We start from the raw sequence: 18,472 nt of genomic DNA, 5'->3' as shown, positions 1-18,472 counted from the left end.
TTAAATTCTATAAGGATGCTCTTCAGGTTGCATTTTGGCACAATTAATGGTGATTGCCATGACCCCACAGAAACCTCCTCTGTTTTCCTCCTTAGTTAGGAGAAGTTCGCCTGCATATTGGAAATAGACATTATGGGAGGGATCCAGAATTAGTCCCTTCCCTTTAAGATATTCCCCGCTTTTCGAATCTTTCCCAAGGGGTAAAGCCTTTCAGCTAGACTCAACTGAATCTCTGGAAGTCAGCCAATAGACCAGGAGGTGTCAAAGGAGTGGAAATGCTAAAAATATTCCACGTCAAGATTGATAGGCAATGGTTGATCATTAGTAGTTAAACAATTAAACATTCTGTAAGCAAAGTAGCTTTCCTGAAGACACAGAGAACAAAGGCTTTTAAATTTTAAATGTGTATGGTTCTTTTAATAGTATTATGTTCATGTTTTATAATGATTATTCTGTATAATTTTGTGTTGGTAATTGAATGCTTTAACTATGTTGGAAACCGCCCTGAGTATACAAATAAAATTTTTATATATACCGTATATACTCAAGTATAAGCCAACCCGAATATAAGCCGAGGCACCTAATTGTACCACAAAAAACTGGGATAACTTATTGACTCAAGTATAAGTCGAGCGTGGGAAATGCAATAGCTATGGGTAAATTTCAAAATAAAAATAGATACCAATAAAATTTCATTAATCGAGGCATCAGTAGGTTAAATGCTTTTGAAGATTTACCATATTTCAAAGAAAAACAATAAACTAGCTATATAAGTGGAAAAGTTGGGGCAACAAAAACAATATGGTATCAACAATAATCTAATAATAACAACAACAACAACAACTTGATTTGGATCCCACCCTATCTCCCCCTGGGGACTCAGGCCAGCTTCCAACATAGTAACAGGCAAATATTCAATGCTTATATAAACAATGCAGAGCTAGATATAGATCTATAATTATAGATACTAATTTCACATATGCATTTCCCCCTGAAACGTTTGCAAATCCCCTCTGTGTGTGTGTGTGTGTGTGCATTTCCCCTACAATATTTGTAAGCCATATATATATATATATATATATATATATATATATATACACACACACACACACACACACACACACACACACACACACACACACACACGCATACACACACACACACACACACATACTGTATATATATATGGCTTACAAATGAGTGTGTGTGTGTGTGTGTGTGTGTGTATATATAGAGAGACATGTCTATATATATTTGTGTGTTCATTTCCTCCCTGTAATATTTGCAAGCCCTATATATAGGTAGGTAAGAATGTATTCGTATCTATCCAGACATCTCTCTCAGCTTATCTTCGAGTATATACGGTAAGTTTTATAAAGAAGCAAAGACAACAGACAAGTAGGCAAAGATCCCCAACCTTTTAAGAGACCTTTGCCAGTTAGATCAGGAGGAGTTGGGATCTGAATCTTACTATTGTTTTATTAAAGTCTTTATCAACTCTGAGCATATCAACTCTGTTTCCAGTAAGATTTGGACACCTCCATGCAAATGGCTTGCGGGACCAGAACAGTGATCTTGATCTTTACTCTAATTTTTGATATCAGAAGTTCTTAGTCTGTGCCACAACCTGCTTCTGGTTATCTTTTTGAGGAGAGACTAGAGTTTCTCAATCTTTCACTTTAAATTATGTAGTCTATTTATTTATTTATTGTCAAATAACGTTTATGTATACCTTTGCATCTTTGGCTGGCTGAATAATTTGTTTCAAGACTGCCTGTGCCACTACTGCCACCATCACTGCTTCCTGGTGTAAGAAAATTCTTCACCACTTCTCATCATGAAATACTAGCTTGAGAGAGGGGAAAGATTTGCACACAGAGTCTGACTTACAATCATAGCTGTCATGAAGGTAGCTGTCATCAAGAGAACTGTTTTTTCCATGCTGCTCAAGCTCTTGCCCACATTTTAAAGTACAGTTTTTTCTCCATATCTACATAGCTCCACAGCCCAGCCACAGCCATAATACTATTCTGGAATATAGCTTTTCTGGAATATTGTCCAAATATCTGTTAAATATCCCCAATATTTTAGATGTGGTAAGTAAATGTTTCTCATTACACTAATTACACTCATTATACAATATCTTTTTTATCCCTAACAAGCAATGCATTGCAGATAACATCACTGCTTGGAAAATGTTATTGCCAACATCTGGACAGATGTTGTCTTCCTCTGCCCCTTCCCATTTCTTCTGCCATTTCTAGATTTGTACTGCAAATATTTTCAATGTTGTGAAAGACAGACGTGGTCTTATCCTGTCACTATCTCACCTACCATTTGTTGGTTTCAGAAACAGATAGAGAATGCACACCTGTGATCTTAAACTCATTTTTTGTTACAGAGGTCAATTCTGGACAGCCCTTTTCTGTTGCCACTAAGAATGAGCAGAATTTTTTTTTCAAAACTCTTTATTGCAACATCTGGGATTTTCTTGAACTCTTTAAACAGCCTGCATAAGTGACTTAGCAGAGGCTAAGGGGCATGAGAATACTTATTGTGTTAACAATCAACCACCTCAAAAGGAAACTAGACCTACTTTCATTAGTAGGAGGCAGTTCTACGTCAGGGGCACTTTTACCTAATTATACCCTGAAGACTTCTGGATATCAAACCCTTCTTATCATACACATTCCAGAAGCAACAAATCCAGGCAAACTGAAGAATAGAGACAAAAAAAGCTAAATTAAGAAAAAAAGTCATTTTACCTAAAGTTATTTTCCTTTCTACCTACTTTCCTCTCCTATCATTCTTGTTTGAGGAGCAGCGGCAGCAAACTATATAACAACAACCTAAATAAAACAAAGACAGCAACAAGCCTTGGCTTTAAACTGAAGTTATTGATAACCGATAGACCATTTCCTGGGAAGGATTCAGATGTTCAATCAAACCAGTTAGGTGAAACAAATACTAGGTTAGGAGACATGCTAGATTTAGTTTCATTATTTGTCTTTTTAGGGTGACTAGATGAATGCTGCAAGCATCCTGAATCACAACATAGAAATCTGCCTCGTCTTAATTTTTCCTTCTAAAGACTGTCCCTTCTCACATATTTTATAAGCTAAAACAAACCAACTAAAGAAATACTGATTATGTTATTTCAGAACACACTTTAGTTCATGCAGTTTGTAATCACCAAAACCCATCACCTCCCTCTTATAGTAATACAAACAAGAAGATGTTTTGCTTTCAATTACAAACTCATGCAACAGAGTACAGTAGTTCTGTTTCAAACAATACTAACAAAGATCCTGAGTGTAAGCAGGGTTTTGGCTTCCAACATTGCAACTTAAAGTTGAAACCTCTAGTGGATACATTTCATGTTTTATACATTCATAGCATGGACTGAAGCAAAAAACTATTATTATTATTATTATTATTATTATTATTATTATTATTATTATTATTATTATTATTTTATTATTATGAAACAGCAAACAAGATAGATATGCTGGATTTCATATCACAAAATCACAAGTCGAACACTTCCCAAGTGTCTAGGACTGTGTGATGTATTTTCGGATGATGCGTGCAGATCCCAGTAGGGTGGCCTTTTGCAGTTGGCAGATCGTGATTTTGTCAATGTCTATTGTTTCCAAATGCCGGCTGAGATCTTTTGGCACAGCACCCAATGTGCCCATCACCACCGGGACCACCTGCACTGGTTTCTGCCAGAGTCTTTGAAGTTCAATCTTGAGGTCCTGATAACAGCTGAGTTTTTCCTGTTGTTTTTCGTCAATGCAACTGTCACCTGGGATGGCGACATCAATGATCCAAACCTTTTTCTTTTCCACAACTGTGATGTCTGGTGTGTTGTGTTCCAGAACTTTGTCAGTCTGGATTCGGAAGTCCCACAGTATCTTTGCGTGCTCATTTTCCAATACTTTTGCAGGTTTGTGATCCCACCAGTTCTTTGCTGCTGGGAGGTGGTACTTGAGGCATAAGTTCCAATGAATCATTTGGGCCACATGGTTGTGCCTCTGTTTGTAGTCTGTCTATGCGATTTTCTTACAGCAGCTGAGGATATGATCAATGGTTTCGTCGGTTTCCTTACACAGTCTGCATTTTGGGTCATCAGCTGATTTTTCGATCTTGGCCTTAATTGCATTTGTTCTGATGGCTTGCTCCTGGGCTGCAAGGATCAGGCCTTCTGTCTCCTTCTTCAGGGTCCCATTCATGAGCCAGAGCCAGGTCTTCTCCTTATCAGCTTTTCCTTTAATTTTGTCAAGGAACTTTTCATGCAATGTTTTGTTGTGCCAGCTGTCAGCTCTAGTTTGTAGTGCAGTTTTCTTGTACTGATTTTTTGTCTGCTGTGCTTTGAGGAGTTTCTGATTTCTGACTTCAATCAAAGCAGGTTCTTCACTTTGCTTTACATATTCTGCCAGGGCATGTTCTTCTTTGACTGCTTGTTTTACTTTCAAGAGTCCTCTGCCACCTGATCTTCTAGGCAGATATAGCCGGTCAACATCACTGCGAGGGTGCAGTGAATGATGTATTATTATTATTATTATTATTATTATGCCTATGACCACATGCATTGAAACCATGTTCTTCTATTTGGTAAGTACTATAAGATTCAGTGGGATTATTATCTCCTTTGAGGGTCTTTCCTCCATAAAACAGTATTGCAGACCATCATAAATATTGGTGGCACTGTATTACTCTAAGTGGGATAACAAGAATACCACTATCAGTAAAGAAATTCCCTTTAAAACAGGCTGGTCTAAAAGGATAAGACATGTTATATTTGGATTTGGATTAACTGCATTGTAAAACTGACTTGAAGAAACTCAGGCAAAGACCAAGTCTAGGTCAAAACCACCAAACAGACCACACTAAAAACTGAGTGAGTCCAGAAATAGGTTGTGAGCCAGCTCCATTTGTACATAAGCATCATTCACTGTTACATAACTGTACTGCACACTGACTTAAGCACCATCTACACTGGCCATGTAGAGTAGTGCTCTGTGGTTTCTGTAATCAACATCAGGGCCTCAAATTGGTTCCAGGATTTCCTATGTAATCATCTGCAGAGTGAAACCACTGCAATACTGGTTTGAAATGGTTTGCATGAAATGATCAGTGTAGATGGGGTCAGAATTATCTTGGAAGTTAAGCAGAATCATCCTGAAATAGTACTTGGGTGTAATATAACCAACAGATACATGTACTTTAGGCTACATTTCAGAGGAAGGAACTGGCAAAACTACTTCTGAGTATCTCATGCCTGAGAAAACCCTATGAAATTCATGGAGTTGCCCTAAGCTGACTGGTGACTTGAAGGTGCACGTGCATGCACACACACACACACACACACACACACACACACACACACTGTATACTGTTATACATGATAGGGGCTGTGATCTGATCCAATTTGCAACTTATGTACCTTGTTGAAGACCCATTTAGTGTTGGGAATCTGGACACAATTTCAATGAAAGGAGCACAGCTTTTATGTTGCCAGTGTGTGTGTGTGGCATTTTCCACTCATCCCCCCCCCTTAAAACATTCCTGTGCTATGTTCCTTTATCAGTTCAGGCAGCTGGAACAACAACATGTGTGTTCTGCCGAAACATCCCCTGAGAAACATCTGAGTCATATATGCCTACCCTATTTTTGCTCATTCATCACCTTTTATCTCATTAGTAGTCCCCCTGTAGTGTTATGATTACATGCATGTGCATACACACACACACATGCACTTAATTCTCCAGAAGATACACAAATATTGTCCTACAGAAATATATACACTAACAGTTTATAACAACTTGGCTTGGGATACAAAAGTGAGTGAAGAAACATGACTGTATTGGCTTCCCAATAAATTCAGAGCAAATCTGAATTCCATTTCCAAACCATTTACCTTATTGAACACCCAGATTTCTCCATTTACTGTGGGCCTGGGGACACCATGTCCATTGTAGTGGAAAAGGACCCTCTCTTCCTTGGCATTTCGACGCAGTGATGTACATAGCTTCTTAACTTCATCCACTGTAGGATCAAGGCTCTGTTTGTATCGGGCCTGTATGAACAGAAAGAGGGAAGCAAAATTAACTTCCCTATTTAATTTTCCATATATTTGAGAATGAAAAATAATATCTACTTGCAGAGGAAGGAGGCGCATACTCCTTTATCTAATATATACCAATAGGTAACTTGGTATATTGCTTTTAAAATTACTTTGTATACCTCTCATCAACTCTCTTTGACACTATTTTGCATTAAACAGCCAAATAAACCTAGATAACTTAAAAACAGTCACTTGCTATAAAAGCGTTTTTCTTTCTTCATAATGCATAAGGCCTCCTACAAATTATATTGGTGCCAAAGGAACTATCAGCAGTGCTGAATAAAGTGTAAAGCTAGAGATATTGCAACCATTAGACATAGACAATAGATCATTAAATTTTCAAGAAGGCAAACTTTCTTGTCCAAATGCTTGTTCAAATAAAAGCTTATTGTAAGTTAAGCCTCTAATTTGTTTATAAACTCAGACCAAGAACTACAGAGATAAACGAAATGACAAGTGAAGCTTTAAATCCCCTCCCCTTTTACCCCCTCTTGACCCTGGCTGAATAGGACCCTAAGCCAGGATATGTCTCACCAACAGTGGTCTCCAAAACCCAACATTGGGGCACAAAGGCAACAGATTTCCTTGTCCATTGCCCCCAGTATACAGAGATGTACAGAGATATACCACCTGAGAACACAGGAGTTCTCTTTAGTTATCATGCACCAATCATTTCCACTGGCCAAAAGAAGGATTGCAACACTACATAAGAACATGCTGAACCCACCAGCATTGATAGCCTATTGTGCTCACACTCTCTCAGCCTCAAAAAATCCCTTCTGAACAAATCCTGTCACAAAAACTCCTTCATAGGGTTGCCATAATTTAGAAATGACACCCAAAAACTCCCAAAAACAGAAAGAAAAGATATCATTTATAGTACCTCTGCTATGATTTTCTGCTTCTTTTGGTTTCTATAGTACTATTAACACCAACACCTGCTGGAATTAAGCTATTTTTGAAGATAAAATGTCCTTCTCCTTCCTCTCACTCCATCACTAATTACTTTTTTAGTGAGGACTATGTGTTAGCAAAATACTGAGAACTGAACTTAATAATTTACAAACAAAATTCTCCTGCATAACCACTGCTGAAACGAACAGGGATGACAACAAAACCACAGTGCCAATTCCAGTACAGGATATTCCTTCCCTAAAAGAATACCTCCAAAAAAAGATAAATACTTCTTGGCTTGTCCTGCCTAAACTCTTTTCTGTAAAGGCGCTGTTAGCTGTAGATTTTAATGTAATGTTTTCATGTTTAACTCCCATGGACATTTCTAGAAGAACGAAAACTCATTTATCTATATTGGCTAACCTGAGAGCGCTTACACTGAACCCAATTGTTTGAGCATAGTTTGAGCCAACTCCATTAATATCTTTGTTCGTCAGACTGTTTAATACTTATAGTGGAGGAAACAATTACAGCAGTTTAAGGGCAAAATAAAATATACTTATAAACAAAGATATGTTGTCCCATGCTGCCATGTTGCATAGTGCCCTCTCACGCTATTTTTGCAAATTACCAAAATGAACTGCTATATTTTACTACATTAGAAGCAGTACCAGTAACCTTGTACTACCCACTCCATATTCAGCACCCCATCAGGTGTAGACTAAAATGTTTGTACCATGATAGTTCTTATCGTTTTTGGCTGTTCAGTGAACTGTGCCTTGCAGTGCAATATTTCACTTTGTTCATCTGTGTTTATAAGCATGAGATAAGCAGCTGCAAGAAAGATGCTAAGGTTTGTCACTCAGTGATTTTGCTCACAGTATACTGCATTAATGCAAGCATTGCCTTCTATCTCACTCTGGTATCTTTCAGCACTATTATGAAGGTGCTGATTTGCAAAATGCATGCCCTAAATCATATTCTGCCTGTTGGCACCTTTACAAGACACTATAACTAAGCCTTCAAGTGGTAGGCAATTTTTCAGTTCCCACACGGGGGGAGTACAGACAATTTCCTGGCTGACATCTCCACCACACTCCCCTGGCATAAACTGGACTCATTAGTAGTGAATGGACATATTAAAAGGGAATGTGTAACCAAACTTTACATAGAATAAAAACATAGAGAGCAGAGCACTAAAGAAAATAGGATGCCTCTAAATGAGCAGTTAAGCATCTACCTGTCAACCAAGGACTTTTAGCCTTACATTATTAAACAGTGTTTCAATGCACCAGTCAAATCAAACCTCTTACTTGTTTTGCCCATGAGGAGAGGAGGAACCACTCATTTGTTTTTGCCTTTGTCGGAACTCTTTCATACTTTATTTGGACTAAAATATAGGAGAGGCAGGACAGTGAATAGAATATTAGGAATCTTGTCAAAATTTGCAATTCTTCATCGTAGTAAGGTCATACTAGAGACAGGATTATGACTAAAGCCATAACTGAATCCCAAAATTGAATCCCAAAACTTGAGTCACCATTTTCATGAACTACAACCAATCCAGGTAAATAGAGTGATGCTAAATAGAAAAATAAAACTACAGGTGTGCTGAAATCCACATGTTTTGCCACATTTTTACCACAGAGGAGAGATATCCAGATACTGACAAACTGTACAATTAAATTAGACTGAATACACTCCAGCAGGAGGTTAAGGCTATTATCATTTTACTTGCCTAATTTTTCTGTATATGTTACATAACTTTAGGACTAGTGATGTTATTGGGCTCAGAGAGACATACTGCCTCCATGGGGAGGATGGAGTGGAGTAGGGAGATATTAGCCCAGTTTCACTAATGCCTCATCTAAATTCCCTCTCTATAAATGAGACTCAGAAACAAGCACAAAAATATTATAGAATATCTCAGCCCTTCAAATGTTCCATTACTCTCAGGATTTCAATATGCAAATAGAGTATATATATCCTGACTGAGTGGGAAGACTTCATCCACTAGGACTGTTACCATCAGTATAGACTCTTAGGTTTCTGCAATCCTATCCCCATAGAAAGGTAGTGCCAAAATGGAAAACACTGTTTATGAAGTGCTAACAAACTTGGTTTGTGATACACCATCTCATAATTCTAGAGAATTCTGAAGTGACAGCAAAGCAACACCCAGAATTAAATCTAAAAGTCACATGCTAGAAACAATTTCCAAACTTAGTTACCGAGGCATCGAGTGTGTGGCTTGTATCACTGATCTGAATATTGACAGAACTGCATTAACAGCAGAGGGCACTAACTGTGTGCTATTCCCTAGCCTTTCTACTAAAAGTTAGGAGTGCTTTGAACATGATGATGCATTTTCATGACCATTTTAATCTATTGCTTTTGACATTTCTATCTCGGTTGAAGTTTGTTTAAATCCCTTCAGGTTTGAATTCATTTCCACTTACAGCCATCACTCCTTTTAGTGGTGACAAGCCCTGCTTTACAAAGAGTATCTGCCTTAGTGTGTTTAAACAAAAGGCAGTGAGACTTGAGGCACTTTAATGCTTAAACAACCCAAAACACTTGCAAATCACAGACCATTTTATCAGATTCATGAACTTCTGACATGTACTGCATATTAAAAAGGTTGTGTAATAATTTTGGAACAAGCTTTGTTGATTAAGTGTTTTTTAATTCCACCTTCATGTAAAAGAATGAATGCTTGTCACATTTATCCTAAAATGATTCAGTCACATTAATTTGGTTTACTGATTTAATCAAAAAGCAGGTATACTATCTGAACCTTCTCTGGATGAGGCCTTCATCCCATTTAAAAAGGAAGGGGATATTTTTATGACTAAAACAGAACTTGAAGTAGGGGAGCAATCTGAAAAGCCCAGTTGTAACTTGTTTGTTTCAGAATTATTTATCCTTCCCCTAGATGTTATCTTGTCAAAACGAGTTCTTTAAAATTATGTCCACAGCTGTTGTGTCATTTTAATGATGACAAAAATATTGGGTCAACAATAAATCAGGGCTGAAATTTCCAAATAATCAATTTTCATCTCATAAAACTGCCATTCAAAGTTTCCTCTCCTTTCCTTTCTAAGGAATGTTCTCTTGTCCCCAAAGCTATTTTGGATTTATTTTTGCCTCAGCACCACAGTCAAGCATATTTTCTGCAAGTATTGCCCATTCTTCCCCCACTTCCAATTCTTCTCTGTTTCAACCATTCAAATCAGGTATGAATTCTGAGACATATTTAAGGGGAGAGGAAATTATATTTCACTTATGCATTAAAGAAAAGGCAAATAACCACACACACATACACAATTTCTATGCAGTTAGAATTTCTCAGTGTATTATCCCATTTTTACCCCACTCCCTCTTCTGATGAATCTAACCGGCTGTTAGAAATTGTGGTAGCTGAAGTACAAAACACCAGAAGGGTCAAAGTTTGCCTGTGCCTTACCTAGAGGCTTAAATGTATCCTTACAACAATTGGTTGAGGCCAATTCTATGGAGGGACAAAACCTAGTCTTCTCACATCCAATTTCAAACTGTATTCACCACATCATGGGCAATGTAAAGTAACCCAAATAATTTGAATGTATCATGCATCCCACCTCTTGTGTATGCAATACATACCTTACCGTGAAACCTGCAGAATTTTTTGATGTGTTTCCACCTTATTGTGTGTAAAATATGTACCTTTCTATGAAATCTGTATAATTCTTTATATGTTCTATCACAGAGCAGTTCTTTTCTCACCTTTCCCCCTAAAGACAGCACAGTTGGTTCTGTTATGATCAGAAGTGATGCCGCATCATTTCCAATTTCAGTTTCAACAACGTTTTTCAGGTTTGTGAGTGTCTGTGTATGTGTGTGAGAGAGTTTGCATCACGTGGGATTTGGAGGTAAAATCTTTGAGTTTTGTTGATGCTTTGAGTCCTTTGCAACTGTTTGGGATAAAAAATCACCACTGTTCTGGAGACTATAAAATATTTTGAAAATATATGAAATGTGTCCCAAGAGCTGTTGCTAAGAAGTAAAAAAGAAAGAAAAGAAAGTTGCGCAGATTCCAGGATCAGTGCATTGCAAAAAACCACTTTTTTCTTGAACAGACTCATATTTTTGTTTGTACTCCTAGTAATACTACTCTTTGGTAAAAATGCTTTGGAAAACTTTCACAGTGTAGCATGAGTAACTACACCAGAGTAGTTGTCTATCTTTCCTCTTGGCGCTAAAGATTCTTCCTTTCCTCCAAAGTTATACAGTTTCAGAAGAAAGTAGTGCTAAATCCTACAATTTAGTAAAGACAGTTTAGTGCACATGTCTATCCACTTACGACCTTGCCATATATCATGGAAGTCCATGGTGGCAGTGAGGAAGATAACACCTTGAATATCTTTTTGAGCCAATACATTTTAGTGGACTCATCTGTTCAACTGAGTAGTGTGAAGACTATTCTGAATGAAGTAACATTCCCTAAAGTAGTGGTTCTCAACCTGTGGGTCCCCAGGTGTTTTGGCCTACAATTCCCAGAAATCCCACCCAGTTTACCAGCTGTTAGGATTTCTGGGAGTTGAAGGCCAAAGCATCTGGGGACCCAAAGGTTGAGAACCACTGTCCTAAAGGATTACACACACCACTCAGAGCACTCCTGGTTCTACCACTATTGCATTAGGAATAGTTAGTGTGTTTTTTTACCACTGTGGGCTAACATGCCATCATAATTACATTTGGAAAGAGATAGCCAGGAAACAGTTGTCCAAATTCTTATAGCCCACTGGATGGAATAGTCCAATGGGAGTATCAAATGGATCTACCATTCAGAACAACTGCAAAGTTAGTTATAATAGGGCTGTTTGGTTACTTATAGGAAGTAGTCAATAAAACCATGTGATGTCAGTGCTTGCATAATGATTCCTAAATGTTTCTGGACTTAAGTTCAAGTGTTGATATCAACTTTGAAGGTCTAAACTGCTTCCAGGAATTTTGGTAAAGTGCAGGGGAAAAAAATCCCAGTTATGAAAACTGGCAAATGAGAATCTGGCAGAGTTGGGACGTCAGCACTGGCTGCCAAATATCCTGAATTGAATCTCATAATTATGTCAATTTCATATGTATGTTCCATTAAAAATATCACTTAGGCCTTCAATTAGAAAATAGGGATGAAAACCTTCATTCCTCTTATTCCTGATAGTGATCAAGGCAAATAAGCCATTTGCCATTCTTTGTAACTTTAAAAGGCATTTTGTTTACTTGCCTCAATGACAGGCACTGCAATTTATTGAAGCAAATGTAGAAAATAACTTTGCACAAAATACACAATAAATTCTGCACAAATTTGTGATTTTGACAAAGCATGCCCTTTTCTGCATATTTTGTCATCCTACAGCAAATGTCATAAAAACAGCTATACAATCAATGTAAACCTTTTCTTGTTCCTATATGTTAGGAACTTTACAGGAGACAAAGCTTTTCCTTAGTTAGGTTTCTTGCAGCAGCAAGAAACTAAATTTTGTAAAGATTTCCTTTGTTCAAAAGATTTTTTACATCCCTATCAGAGAGTAGTCTCAAGTGTAAAGTTTTGAGTCTTCTGTTGGGAATGGCTCCATGAAATAGATGCTGTATATCTGCTAGAAGGGTTGAAAGAAAAACCGCTGAGTCAAGGCTCAGCTACTGCTGCTCAACTACTGCTGCTGACTGGATCATTAGCCTACTTCAGCAGTCAGAGGAAGTTCTGAAATTGTAAGTTTTTTTATTTAGATTGACTGCAGTACCATGTCTAACATATTCTGTCAACAAATCCAATTAGTTCAAATGCCCCTGGGTTAGCTAGATCCAAGAGAGACAAGAACAGGCTAATGGATCAATATCATTCTTCAGGCTGCTTTTACATATACACTATAATGCAGTTTGGAGGTGGATTTAAACAAAGCAGTTCTGCAGTGTTGTGCCTACACAAGCACCCCAGGGACCATTTCAGGGCCCCGTGCAGTGGCCACACTATCCAATAACAAACTTGGGAAACTTTTTTTCTCTCATCCAGTACTCTGAGATGCGCTGATATGCATCACCATGTCTGCTTGGGATCAGCGCTAGCCATGGCAGGCACAGGACATTGAAACAAGGGAAAAGAAAGTGAGAGTCTCTGGGAATGATGTTGTTTCCTCTCTCTACGGTGCTTGTTTACCTTCTGGACAGCTGTGTTTCAGGATTGTTAAAATTTTGTCAGCAGTAGGGTTGCCCTGATTCAAGCCCTACATGGCATATAGTCTCTGATAGGCTCCAGCAGACTTTCTGGCTTATTCTGGCCTATTTTTGACACACTGTTTCTGGCTTAATATGTACATCGTGCAGTACACATTGTGGGTATATCTTTTGTGGACACTCCAACTTCAAGCTGGCTTCAAATTGCATTATAATGTCTGTGTAGATGCACCCCAAGACTGAGATCCTTTATATCTGCTGCAGAGTTTTACTTCTCTAAAATCACAATTTTTAGGAGCTAGTAATCCCATTAGGTTGTTCAATAAGGGGTTTTTAATTCTAGGAATAAGGGTGCAGTACTTCAAACCTCTGTGTGACTTCAATGGAATAACTCCCTGAAAAATCTTAAATAGATTACAGAATCTGGTAGTTCAGGAACAACTGCAGAAGAAACAAGAAACACATCTACCTTAACATAAATTATGTGAACACCATAAGAGTTGTTAACTAAATTGCTTCTGCAAAAAGGACATCAGAACAGATCCCACTGTCAGAAAACTGACACATGCCTAGAAATAGATTGTAGTAAAGAAGACTTCCATGCCTGTCAACCAAAATCCCATTAGCTGCTCTAGTCAAAATAATATCCAGCTGGCAATATAACTGAAAGGTGACAGACAGTGTGTCCTGCACTCAAAATGAATAAATTATTTCCCAATGCCAGTTGATGTTTCAGCCACCATGAACTAGTTAGTGCAAATGTAATGTTGCCTCTTTCAAATCCACTTGTTCCATTCTTGTATGAATTTCCCCCACCTCTCCTTTCATGAATGCTAACTGAAAGTTAGTATAAGATTTGCAACATTGCAATCATAGCAAACAGTGAACAGTGTTAAACAACACCTAGAGGGCACTGGGTCACATACCTTACGGTGAGTCAAGACACTGTCAAGGAAGGGGTCTCCTGCTGCCCTGAAAGTATGTGTAGCCCCCACCCCACCCCCAAACATTATGCTTGAAATATAGGCCACTAATAAAAAGATTTCTCAACACCATCTGAGAAGGAGATTCATATGACAATAACAGACAAAGAAGTAGCACATTGTTTTACATGATTAGTTTCTTTTCTTCATTGTTCCCATACCCCATATATCATGAAAGCTACAAATTCAGATTCCAAAGGGCAAAAATCTGCAGCATATCATTGTGAAGCCAACCTAATTTTCAGCTCACCCAGCTTTGGGAAGCCAAAGTAGCACATCTTGTTCTTCCAATCTGCCCAGCACTTTGCCTTAGCACTCTTTCAAGTTAGAAACTGACAGGTTTACAACTTAACCCTCCCCTTAGGAAGATTTACCAAGGGCACCAAAGCACAAGATCATATTGGTTTTGTTAGAATTAAATAGAGTGAACCTCATCATTGTGTACCAGTTCATGGACAGTCATTTCTTCCCTGCAAGAGAAAAGTGTTTTAAGGTTGACTACTTTCTAAATATTACAGTAATCATAGTCATCTGCTACATAAATGGTTTTACCTGTACAGGCATTAAATCCAAGTTCTGAAAACAGATAACAGATAATATTACATTTAGAAAATTAATTCTCTTTACCATTTACAATTTATTTTCTTCTTTCTCTTCAACACAGATTAGTGTCATTTATATGAATACTAACATTTTCTCTCTGTTTTTCTATTTCTACTTGATAATGTTTATATGAAGGTTACTTTTTCATTGCCAGTTTATCTTATTTTAGACTATCTTATTTCCACCTGAACATCAGGAAGAACTTCCTAACTGTGAGAGCTGTTCGGCAGCTGTTCGGAGTGTGGTGGAGGCTCCTTCTTTGGAGGCTTTTAAGCAGAGGCTGGATGGCCATCTGTCAGGGGCTCTTTGAATGCGATTTCCTGCTTCTTGGCAGGGGATTGGGCTGGATGGCCCGTGAGGTCTCTTCCAACTCTATTATTCTATGATTCTAGGTTATCAAAGCAAACCGCTTTGCAAACCATTTGGCATATGGGTTTGCTTCTATTCAGATTTGTACTTTTCAACAGTCCACTACATTTTATGATTTAAAAGAATCATTAAAGCATCTTGTAGCTACGGTTCCTCCTAGAGCACATACTACTTTCTCTCAACTGCTAGAAATAGTCCAAACAAAGAGTCATTGCAGTAAAGTCTTTATTTGCTTCAGTAAATTCTTGGAGATTACTTGTGTACTTATTTTTTTGCACAGTACTGTCTAGTCCACAGTAAGAAGGATTTGTTTCTGATTAGGGCTTGAAGACATTTTCAATTGCTACTCTTTTGTTGATGGCACTCAGCTTTATCTGTTTATCCTAAGCTGACACCAGCCACAGAAATTGTCAAAATGCCTCGGTGATGTACATTGTAGGACAAGGATTGCTGATGGTGGTGTCAGTCAGCTGCTTTTCTGGCAAGAATCTGTTTTTTCTGATCACTTTACAGAGTGACTCAAGACATCCTGTCAACAGGAAAAGCCTTGGGGAAGTCTAGTTTGGGAATAGCTTCAATTGCATTTATACAATTAAGGTGGAACACTTCTACTTATTTCATTCAATAGAGGAGACATTTCAAAATGAGGAAATATAATGGAACATTTCCAACTATTTTATTCCCTGTTATTGATTTATCAGAGAGGCCACTCTGCAGCAACTGTGGCTACTTAGAAGAAGAAAAGCAAGGAAGGACTTAAATAAATTGAAACCTGAAAGCCAAATCTATGACTATCTGGAAGTAGCAATCCTGTTTTACTAAGGTTTAGGACAGCAAAGATGTGGGGAGGGGAAAAATAACAAAGTTTAAATCAATACTACAAAAGGCATTTTCCCCAGATAAATGTCTTAAAATGCATTACCAATTCTTTTGTTTCTCAGGCATTCATGTACAGCTGTTTGAGGTTTCAAGAGCAATTTTATTTGATTAAATTATGATTTAAAAATGAAAACGCTAACTAACACAATGGCCTATTATTTCTCCCAAATAATTTGACTTTTTGTCTCGAATCACTCTGTCAAAATTTCAATATGCCAAAAGCCTTTGTTACAGTAATCTAAACTTATGAATGGAGAAAAAATGTTGATACTGGGATTTTCCAAGGCTACAGACAGACTATAAGAAGCAATCTAGATAAAAATGAAGTCTAAAAAAGCATCTCAGGTGTGTGGTGTTTTCTAAAATTCAACTTCTTGAGGTGAATGCACAGGAGGGAACTATCATGTTGACAGAGCTCAAATTACAGTCCAGCTGCAGCCATTCTCTCTGGCGAAAAGACAAACGACAATTTAAATGGAAGAGTGGATGCATAATGCATGTGACTTCTTTGGACCGCAGGTTAAGAAAACACTGCATCATTCTATTTTCAACCCACCATCCTGGCTTTCTCTAAAGCCAATAAAAGGTAATAACAAAAGTATAGTTAAAACCAGGCTTACTAGTTACCACTTTCTTCAGACATAATAACAGTTAGATAAGGTACAACGTAGTCAAGTATAGCAATATATTAATGAGAACATCTTTTTAAAAAGGACTCAAGTAAAGGTAAACACATAGATTCAAACTAGGCATCTATTAGAGGTTACTGCAGAAACAAGCAACTTCAGTGGGTTCAAAGACCTGTTCTATGCTACTGTCAAAAATCTGGAAATTTGTATCTAGTTTAAGAAACAACCCATTGAAAAGACAAGTTGGACTCCTGAAGGCTTTCTGGAAACCAGCCCAAAAATCTCTGAGAAGAAAACTGAGGAGTCTGGATGGAGCAAATGGGTACCAAAAAGGCTTTGAGCTTAGTAGAGCTGCAGATTTTTTTTGTGATGCTTTTCCCTCCCTGGTCCCTCTGAGAGAAATACTGTGAAGATTACAAAGAAGTAGGCCCTTTGCAACATAAAAAGGAGGAAAGAAGGGTGCACACAAGCATTTGTGGTTATAAACTCATTTCTTCAGATGCAGTGCTAAATGGTCTTAAGGCGTCAGGTATAAAGCATATTTAAGAAAAAAGAGAGGGAGAGAGACCAAGAGAGGGAGGGTGGCTGGAATGAGTACAGTATGAAGAAAATGATGCTTCTGCCTCTTCACTTTGTGCTTTGTGCTTCCTTGCCACAGCTTTGTGCTTTTACCATTTTGCCACAGCTTTGTACTTCTACCATTTTAAAGTTGATCTTTCTTTTTTTAGAGTTCCATGTGAATGTGCAGGTATCCAGCAGATACAGTCATTGATGCTACATCCACTGACTGAACCATTCATGGCTTGAAAATGTTCCTCATCCCCAAAAATGAGCCCTGATTTTGCCATTTATATACAATATACCCTTTGACTATGCAATTGTGAAGTAATGGATTTTGGTATCCTGGAAACAAACCCCAATGGATATCAAGGACCCACTGTACTACTCACTCTTCTCTCCCAGTGATTTTTCTCTCGCACACTTGTTTTGCATCATAACCCAAACTTTACATTCTGGCAAGTACAAAAAGAAAATGACATAAATGCCTGAAAGGCTGAATTAAAAAGAATGCTGTTATAATGTACAAGGACAAATATTTTTATGTTTAGTGTAGACACAGTGTCAATCATTGATGCAGCTATAAAATTCTACATTGCGAAATAGTTGTATTAGATCTTCCATAAATTGTCAAGATGCAATGTTTTTTCTTATTCCCAGATCTGCACACATCCATGTCTATCATATTTTATTTTCAAGTGCTATGATAGAGTGCCCATACTGATGACAAGCCACAAAAACATTGCACTTGCCTCCAGTCTATAAAACACGAATTTTCTTCCCTGCTGTATAAATCAGAGATGTCTGTTTACATTACAGCTTAAATAATTGGCAAATGGAAAAATATTAGCCAGTGTAATAGAGCTAGGCAGTATACAGAATCTAATCCAGGCTGTCTATGAATGGAGTAAAAGGCAGACATGTGAACACACAGGTTTAGGTCCAGACACAGTCATACTCAGCTGCTGATGAAATGTATGGAACTTAAACCATAGCAGAGGTAGGGCCTTTTTGTTAAAAGTATTTGTCTGTGGCCTGCCTACATGTGTTTTGATACCCAGGCCTCCATCTGGAAACAAAGTACAATATTAGTTAATCAGAACTCAAGCAACCGAAATTTTCAAACAAGTGGCAAACCCCCAAAAATAATACTTTAAATTTTACAAGCTGTTTTAGCATTACAGTTGAACAGTAAAACTGTGTTACATTAAGTTACA

The 18,472-nt window shown here is 37.7% G+C and overlaps 1 protein-coding gene across 5 annotated transcripts in view; it reads right to left on the bottom strand.

Annotated features, from left to right (window-relative positions):
- The window catches only part of rptor (regulatory associated protein of MTOR complex 1), a 460,420-nt gene that overhangs the window by 307,205 nt on the left and 134,743 nt on the right, over window positions 1-18,472 (bottom strand). For 4 of the 5 annotated variants that reach the window (XM_062970816.1, XM_062970817.1, XM_062970818.1 and 1 more), the window contains exon 4: window positions 5,924-6,082. The exons of the other annotated variant lie outside the window; for it this stretch is intronic. In XM_062970816.1, the coding sequence (XP_062826886.1) occupies window positions 5,924-6,082 (159 nt within the window). The remainder of the gene's footprint in view (window positions 1-5,923; window positions 6,083-18,472) is intronic. 5 annotated transcript variants of the gene reach the window in all.

This window comes from Anolis carolinensis, chromosome 2 (assembly GCF_035594765.1).
Source record: "Anolis carolinensis isolate JA03-04 chromosome 2, rAnoCar3.1.pri, whole genome shotgun sequence".
Taxonomy (NCBI): Eukaryota; Metazoa; Chordata; class Lepidosauria; order Squamata; family Dactyloidae; genus Anolis; species Anolis carolinensis.
This window is presented reverse-complemented; position numbering and strand designations above follow the sequence as displayed.